At 40.4% G+C, this 9,129-nt stretch overlaps 1 protein-coding gene across 1 annotated transcript in view; it reads right to left on the bottom strand.

Moving 5' to 3' along the window:
* Positions 1-3,493: 3,493 nt before the first annotated feature.
* The window catches only part of LOC308526866 (aldo-keto reductase family 1 member D1-like), a gene marked incomplete at both ends in the record, with an annotated part of 50,662 nt that continues 45,026 nt past the window's right edge, over positions 3,494-9,129 (bottom strand). Inside the window, 2 exons of the mRNA XM_081102117.1 lie at positions 3,494-3,536; positions 6,868-6,950. Of these exons, the coding sequence (XP_080958243.1) occupies positions 3,494-3,536; positions 6,868-6,950 (126 nt within the window). The remainder of the gene's footprint in view (positions 3,537-6,867; positions 6,951-9,129) is intronic.

Below are 9,129 nucleotides of genomic sequence, written 5' to 3'. Positions count from 1 at the left end.
CCCAGTCAGAGTCATTCGCAGAGACTGAAGGGGCAAGTTGTTTTTGTGGAACCTGGGAAACAGAGCGGGAGTAACGACTAAAGAACAGTCTCTAGGACAGTCGACTCTCCCAAACCAGTTTTAAGTGCGATAGGGAAAATAAACCCAACTGCTGGATAGAGAGGTCTTATAGCCTCAGAGGTCAATCCAGAAACACTGCCACCCAGAAGCTGAGCCACAAACTGACTCTTATGTAAACACAAATTAAGGCAGTCTGGGAAACATACTGCGTGCTTTAAAATCAGGACTGTGGTTTACAAAACAGGAACAGTGTATAACAGGGAAATTCAACACTCTCCTGAATACATAGCATACATACACGCCTTACATACTAAGGCGTGCCAGACTGAAGAGTAGAAGAACCAAAGGACCTTCACGACTTTACATTTTTATTTATTTATTTTATTCTTTTTTCACCTTTTAATTAAGAAACCAATTTTTTTTCTTTTTTCATCACCTGATTTTACTCTTTTAATTACTACATTTTTATTTTTAACCAGTATTATTACTGCTACCATTTTTTAAAGTGTCATTTTATTTTCTCTTTATTTTATTTTGGGATTAGTGTTCTCCATTCTATTTTCATTGTTCCTTTAACATGATTTTTCTCTACCTCAATTTTACCTGTATACTAAAACCCTCTTCCTCACTTTCCCCCTTTTGTTGTCCTGTTTCTCTTACCCTATTCCTGCATTAGATTATCTCTATTCCTTCTTTTTACCCCCTGTCAAAATTTCACCCTACTTATATATCCTATTTTCAATCCCCGCTCTAAATCCTTATACACCTCTCCCTTATCTTTCTTCACTGTCCAATTTTTTTTCTTTTCTCTCTGTATTGTTTTGTTTTTGTTTGCTTGATTGTTGAGTATATTGGGTTTTTTTTAGGGTTGTTTGTGAGGTTGTTTTGCTTTTTTTTATTTTTCTGTTGACAGATTTCATACTAATGATTTTGGCATTCAGAATTATGGTATATGTTATTTTGCTGTAATTTTTAACAGTGCTGAGTAAATATTCACAAAAAATAAATAAGCTGTTAAAAATAAAAGAAAAATAATTGTTACTCATTGCACCTATTCCTGTATTGTGTCAGGAGTTTTAATTCTGTGCAATTAAAAATAAATCCAATCTAGAGATTTCTATAATACAGGATTGGGCAAAACAGGTTTATAGTTATGAGTGCACAGAACAGAGTTTATTCTTGTATTTTTATTTATTAATCATTGTATTATTTTTCATACAAACAACTGTAAATGTACTTTTGCCTCATACTGTATTTAGTATCTTTTTTTAAACATATTTTATTGATTTTTTACAGAGAGGAAGGGAGAGAGATAGAGAGTTAGAAACATCGATGAGAGAGAAACATCGATCAGCTGCCTCCTGCACATCTCCTACTGGGGATGTGCCCGCAACCCAGGTACATGCCCTTGACCGGAATCGAACCTGGGACCTTTCAGTCCGCAGGCCAACGCTCTATCCACTGAGCCAAACCGGTTTCGGCGTATTTAGTATTTTTAATTTGGGGGTTCATTAAAACAGCTTCATTGTCCTATAATTGATTTTGTAGTAAGTAAATGTTAAAAATTTGAATTTGTAAATTAAATTGTGTTAATTGATATTTCTCTTATATATTGGGGCCCCAAATGCAATTTTTTTTTTTTTTTTTTTGCCAATTGAGTTCTGTTGCTTAAAACAAGACTAGAATCACTAGATTTAATTCGGGGCCCTGGTCTCAGCAGACAAATCATTTGAGGGAATTTTAGGTAATTTAGCCTCCCTTCTCATCCTGGTAGAAGTATCAGTAGTTTTAATCATCCCAAAAGAAACTCCATTAACAGTCACTTCCCATTTTTCCAGATCTCCCAACCCTAGGCAACCACCAATGTACTTTCTGTTTTTGGGGATTTGCTATTCTGGACGTTTCATATAAATGGAATCATATACTATATGGTCTTTTGGGGTAGCCTCTAAGCATCATGTTTTTAAAAAATATATTTTTGTTGATTTCACAGAGAAGGGGATAGGGAGAGAGATAAAAACATTAATGATGAGAGAGAATCATTGATTGGCTGCCTCCTGGATGACCCCCACTGGAGATGGAGCCTGCATCCTGGGCATTGGCCCTGACTAGGAATGGAACCGTGACCTCCTGGTTCATAGGTTACGCTCAACCCCTGAGCCATGCTGGCTTGGATAAGCATAATGCTTTTAAGTTTGGTCCATGTCGTAGCATGAACCAGTACTTTATTTTTTCCTTATGGCTAATTAATATTCCCTTGTTTGGATATACCAGTGATGTACCATTCTTTGTTGTGATTTGACAACTGAGATCAGGACTCAAGTTTCTGTTCTTTCATTTTCATTTCTGTTCTCCTTTTTCTTCCCTCTCTTCCCAGTGCTAAATGTGTAATAGGAACTTGATCACTTTTTTTTAAATTGAATTGAATTCAGATGACCAGCCCACTACCCCCACAACAAAATGGAGATCCATGTGGTGGAGTAAGTTACCATAGTTTATTAATATTTGTGAACAATACATTTTCCAGAGCACAGCATTATAAATATTAATACTAGAATCAGTGCAAATAATGAGTACAGGTCAAATGTTTTTAAAGTGATAATTTCTCAGAAGTGTATGTTTTCAGGTCATTGAAGATTATAAGCAATTGGTTTGGACAAATACTTTTTATTTTTTTAAAAGAATTTGGTGGAAAAATACTTTTTAAAGATCTCTCTTGCTCTGTGAAAGTGACCCAATATAAATGAATAAAATATATTGCTTTAGTGAATTGAAAATAGATATATTTCTCTTGCAGAATTCTAATAATCTTCTTATTCACTTTGAAAACCTTCGAGTAAAATTACCAGTGATCTTTGGAACTTGCTTCATTGAAATTGACACAGTTATCCCAGTAATACTTTAAACATTTTATAAAGCTTTTTTCAGTATGTTATTAAAAGCCTTCTTTTAAAATAGTTACCTTTGGACCGTCTTACAGTACAGGGTTTTATTTGTGTATGTGGATAGTCTCAAGCCATTTTGCATAATGCTGGCTGTATGATACATGGGGGCAGGAGTGATAGGCAGTGAGTGTGATCACCAGTTACGTTGAAGCTTGTTCCCTTTACAGCGTGCAAGAGAAAACTAGCAGTTATCCATCCCGAAAGCTGGGTAAAATGAATAAAAAGTGATGGAAACCCACACCCACCACATCATTATGGCTTTGCTGACAATTTAATTATTTAATTCCAAACTATTATTTCAACAGATTTAAACATTTTTTTTCTTCAACATAGCTAAGTCAAAGTCACTTCTCTTATACAGAAGTTAAGCCCATCACCACTTCATCTGAGGATAGTAAAACCCTTTTCACTTCCACGTGTGGGGGAAGCACCCAGCCAAAGGTCATGGTACACATGCAGGGAAAAATAAGTGCAGGAGCTCTCTGAAGTCAGTATTCATCATGGAATGGATAGTCAGGATGACCAGACCACCTACCAAAACAAGGGAAAAACTTTCATTCCAAAGTCGCACAGCTGTATGTGTTACTAGCATCTTCTGACAATTTCAGTGACCACTCCCTCTCTCTGTTAATCATTCCTTAGGTTTCTTACCCACCTCCTCCCAGTTTTCATCAAGCCAGCACTTTTACTAAAGCCCTGGAGGTTTCAGTGTGTGTGTTTGGGCATGGAGGGGGCTGGTTGCCTCTACACCAACATTTTGCTCAGAACAAAAACACAGGAGGTGAGTGAAGCCTGCCTCTTTCCAACTCCTCCCTCCCTTCTGCTGTCCTGATAGAGGAACCAAATAGGCCTTCTCTTCACAGCTCTGTCACCAATCAAGGTCACCCTCTTCTCAGTATAGTGCTTCCTCCCCCTTCTCACTAGGCCTCCTGAGAGTTGATAGTTTGAGATCTAGAAGGTAAAGACCAGCAAAGGAAGTTTCTGCTATAATGATGACAGTGATGATGTTAAACCTGTCTGTTAAATAGCAATAGCATAGTACTCATACAAGTACTATGAGCTTTCAATTAAAATACACATGGACACAGACAATAGGGTCATGAAGTCCTGGGGCAGGGGCCAGGGCAGGCTAGAAGAGATCAATGGGGGAGAAAGGGGACATATGTAATATTTTCAATAATAAAGATTTAATTTAAAAAATTAAAATATAAATTAAAATAAAATACAGATTAAATTGAAACAGAAAAAGACTGTGAAATCCAGTCAAGAATAAACTGGATGAAAAACAAAAAAGACTCATGGCCCAAAGTGCCTAAATAATACATTTTTTTGACCCACGGGGCCTAATATTTGTTTCTCCTTGATGATTTTTCTATTCCTGGTATGATGAGTTATTTTTTCAGTGTTTCTAGAATTAGGTATTAAACATTTCAAATGTCAAAATAAGTAATATTACTAACTAATTGTCTATAAAAATAATCAGTACATTGGTGGACTGACTACATCCTACTATCTCTTCCTAATTTAATATTTATTCAATAGAAGCCATTTATTTTCAAAAGCTATTAATTAACCTACATGTTCTTTTATTTCTGAGTTTGTTTATTCCTTCACTCTTGCAGTTAGATGTCAAAATATTTTTCCCTGGAAAATTCACCATAGGAAGCTACTTTATTCATTCAGAAATGGATTCAGAAATTTGATATTAAGGTGTTCACAGTAGTTTTTCACTCTTGAAATACTTGGGGTCCAAAGTATCCAAAGTATCTGAATTATTTTTATGAGCATTTATATTGCTCACTTATAAAGAAGATTATAAAGAGAAGATGACTATTCAGGTGATCTGAAGAACTGGAAATATTAATAAAGAATGATTAAGAAGAAAAAATTGTGTGTATGTACATACATACCATGTGTGTGTATTCACTTTTTATTTTCAAGGACCAATAATATCCTATCTAATAAGAGACAAAGATTGAAATTAACCATACCTCCACTACACTTCCCATTGGCTAATCAGTAATATATGCAAATTAACCGCCAACAAAGATGGTGGCTGGCAGCCATGCAGCTGAAGCGAACAGGAGGCCTGCTTGCTCCAGTGATGGAGGAAGCCAAGGTTCCCCGCCTGCCGCAGCCAGGCTCTGAGCTCCAAAAGCAACAAAGTTGCAATTATAGAAGCTAAACAAACCCAGATACCTACTTTCAGCAGGCCGTGGCCTCCGAGATGAAGCGGCAACCAAGTTTCAATTATAGAAGGTAAATAAATCCCAGAATAAAAAAAAAAAGAAGAAGAAAAAAAAAAGGAGAGGCTGGGAGCTTCAGTCACCTGCGGTCTTGGCCAGCCTGAAAACCCTCAGCCCCTCATCCAGAGTGGCCAGGCACCCCAGTGGGGACCCCCACCCTAAAGGGGGTGTGGCCAGCCTGAAAACAGCCATCAGCCCCTCATCCAGGCTGGCCAGGCACCCCAGTGGGGACCCCCACCCTGAAGAGGTTGTGACCAGCTGCAAACAGCCATCAGTCCCTCACCCAGGCTGGCCAGGCATCCAAGTTGGACCCCCACCCTGATCCGGGACACCCTTCAGGGCAAACCAGCCAGCCCCCACCTGTGCACTAGGCCTCTATCCTACATAGTAAAAGGGTAATATGCAAACTGACCCAAACAGCAGAAAGACTGGGAATGACTGGTCACTATGAAACACACTGACCACCAGGGGGCAGACGCTCAATGCAGGAGCTGCCCTCTGGTGGTCAGTGAGCTCCCACATGGGGGAGCTCTGCTCAGCCACAAGCCAGGCTGATGGCTGCCAGTACAGTGGTGGTGGTGGGAGCCTCTCCTGCCTCCTCAGCAGCACTAAGGATGTCTGAATGCAGCTTAGGTTTTTCTCCCTGCTGGCAAGGGGACATCCCCTGAGGGCTGCCGAGCTGCCAGAAGGATGTCTGATTGCCATCTTAGGCCCAATCCCCCAGGGAGCAGGCCTAAGCCAGCCAGCAGGTGATCATCCCCCAAGGGGTCCCAGACTGCGAGAGGACACAGGCCAGGCTGAGGGACCTCCCATCTGAGTGCACAAATTTTTGTGTACAGGGCCTCTAGTTAGAGAATAAAGGGCTACCTCATTAAATAACCGAATCTGGCAACATTTGAAGAAGTGTTAGGAATTTTACTTGTAGATCGATGGAGCTAGAATGGTGGAACTAGAAGTTTCAAATCTTATAGGTGAGCATTCATCTAAAACTAATTTCTTGATTAGTCAAAGAACATATATACATAGCCCATGGATACAGACAACAGTATGGTGATGGCCAGAGAGAGGAGGCAGGGGGGGCGGGGTCCTGATCTGGGTAGGTGTGGGTAAAGGGGAGGATGGGTACATCTGTAATAGTGTCAACAAATAAAATAAAACTAGTTTCTTGGCTCTCAACTTGATGCTCTTTCTACTACACTCCCATGTATCTGTCTCAGGAAGTATTTTTTATTGATTTGTGCATCTCTTTGATTTTTAGGAAGAAATACATATGGTGTTTGAATAATTGTGGTGTGATTGTGTTAATTTGAATCATATTATTTATACACTATGACTAAATTCTTCTTAAGGTCTTTAGCCTGCCATGCCTTAACCTGTCATAGGATGTGATATAAATGCCAGAAATCTTCTTTTAAATAAAAATGTAGATTTACAGGGAGTTCCTAGAATGAATGTAATTTACCCAGACCAATTTAATATTCAGAATATGCTGCCCAGTGGCCTTTAGCCTTGTGCTTTCTGTGGACATAGGTCCGGGTTCATAAGAGCCCACTTGGTGATGCTTTTCAATCTAACACCACCGGGTGGTACCTGATTAAGGATCCCCCAGAACTCACATGAGCAGATCCAGTAAGCGGACATCTGTATTCAAGGTTTCAATGGTCTTCATTTCTTCTGTAGTGAGAGAAAAGTCAAAGATCTGAAATAACAGAAATAAAAGACAGACATTTATAAAGACAGAAAGTGGGTCAAGCTTTGGATTGTGGAGTGGGATCAGCAATTGGAAACATTCTAAGATTTATGAACATCTCTGAAAATGTCTAAGAGGAGTTGGTCTAGTGCTGGGGGTCCACCTAATGGAAGTGGATCCGGAATTCTCTTCTGCACTTTGTCTTAAGATAATTCTGTTAGGGACATCTTACAAGAAATTTTAAATGCTGTGAAACAATGTATGTTCACAACATCTGAAGAATTTTTATTAATTCTGGATAAGACGCTGAACTTTTGATTCTGGACTTGAGCCTGTGTACACTTAAAAAATATTCCCTTATCTCTAAATTTGCTTTTGTACTTTCAAAAAACGTTTGTTTTGTCCTTTTAATCACTTCTCTCATTATTTAAAAAATATTTCTATTGATTTCAAAGAGGAAGGGAGGTGGAAGTAGAGAAATATCAATGATAAAAGAGACTCATTGATTGGCTGCCTCCTGCATGCTTTGCAGTGGTGATTGAGCCCGCAACCCAGGCATATGCCCTGACTGGAATCCAATTGTGACCTTCTGGTTCATAGGTTGATGCTCAATAACTGAGCCACACTGGCGGGGCTGAACAGTAAAGTTTTGAATCCATGAACACTTTTGTTTCAGATACCTCAAAATTTGTAGTTTTTGTTGTTGTTTTTTGTTAATCCTCATCCAAGGATATTTTTCCATTGATTTTTAGAGCGAGTGGAAAGGAAGGGGAGAGAAAGAGAGAAACATCGATGTGAGAGAGACGCATCAAGTGGTTGCCTTCACATGTGCCCCTGACCAGAGCCTGGAATCACGCTCTTGACTGGAATCAAACCTGGGACCCTTCCATCCCCAGGCTGATGCTCAATCCATTGAGCCAAACCAGCCAGGGCATAATTTGTAGTTGTTTTTTTAAAAATATTTTGATGAGCCTACACATTCGTCTTGCAGTGGCTCTCTCTTTTAAGATGGCTAAAAACAGTGTCAATGACTTTTTACTGTGAGGAATTTGGGAAAATGTTAAAATAGTGTCAGTAGTTGATATTACTGTCTAGTATTCTTTCTTCTCTTGGCTAATAACAGAATCCCACTTTTTCCTTTTATGAACTTCCCTTCCACCATCTAGTAGGGCTGTTTGTCACATGACCTCAACTCCAGCAATGAAATAGGGATGACTCTCTACTTAAGGATTAATGCAGCTGGTGACCTTACGTTGAAGCAAATAGTCATTTACCATTTTGAAAAACTAGAATTTTAAGTATTATGCTAAATCTACTCTGGAAAAACAAAGCTGGAATGATAACATGATTTGCTGAATGTTTTGAGCCCACTGTTGACATCCACTGTTCAGAAAAACAATAAATTTATTTCAAAATATAACAATGTATCCAGTCACTCAAGAACTCTGATGAAGATGTACAATGAGATTAATGTTTTCAGGCCTGCTAACACAACATCCATTCTGCAGCTTATGGGTCCAGGAGTAATTTTGACTTTCAAGTCTTATTATTTAAGAAACCAGTGGCCTGGTGCACGAAATTTGTGCACAGGGGAGGGTGTGTTCCTCAGCCTGGCCTGCACCCTCTCCAATTTGGGACCCCTTGAAGGATGTCCTACTGCTAGTTTACAGGGATCGGGCCTAAACCAGCAGTCGGACATCCCTCTCGCGATCTGGGACTGCTGGCTTTTAACCACTCACCTGCCTGCCTGCCTGAGTGCCTCGAACCACTCTGCCTGCCGGCCTGGTCACCCCCAACTGCCACCCCCACCACACTGCCAGCCTGCTTGTCCCCAAATGCACCCCCCTGCCAGCCTGATCACCCCAAACTGCCCCCCTTGCTGGCCTGCTCACCCCTACCTTCCCTCCCCACTGGCCTCATCCCCAACTATCCCCCTGCTGGCCTGCTCACTCCAAAGTGCCCCCCCACCCCCGCTGTCCTGATCACCTCCAAATGACCCCCACTGGTGGCCTGCTTGCCCCCAACTGGCCCCCCTGCTGGTCTGATTAACCCCAAAGGCCCCGCCCCCCACCACCCTGGTCACCCACAACTGCCCTCACCTCTTGGCCTCTAACCGCCTCTACCTCGGCCCTGCCACCATGGCTTTGTCCAGAGGAACATTTGGAAGGTTTCCTGGAAGGTCTCCCAG

Source organism: Myotis nattereri (assembly GCF_964212035.1).
Source record: "Myotis nattereri genome assembly, chromosome: 11".
Classification (NCBI taxonomy): domain Eukaryota; kingdom Metazoa; phylum Chordata; class Mammalia; order Chiroptera; family Vespertilionidae; genus Myotis; species Myotis nattereri.
The sequence above is the reverse complement of the archived record's forward strand: the minus strand, read 5'-3'. Positions and strand labels throughout refer to the sequence as shown.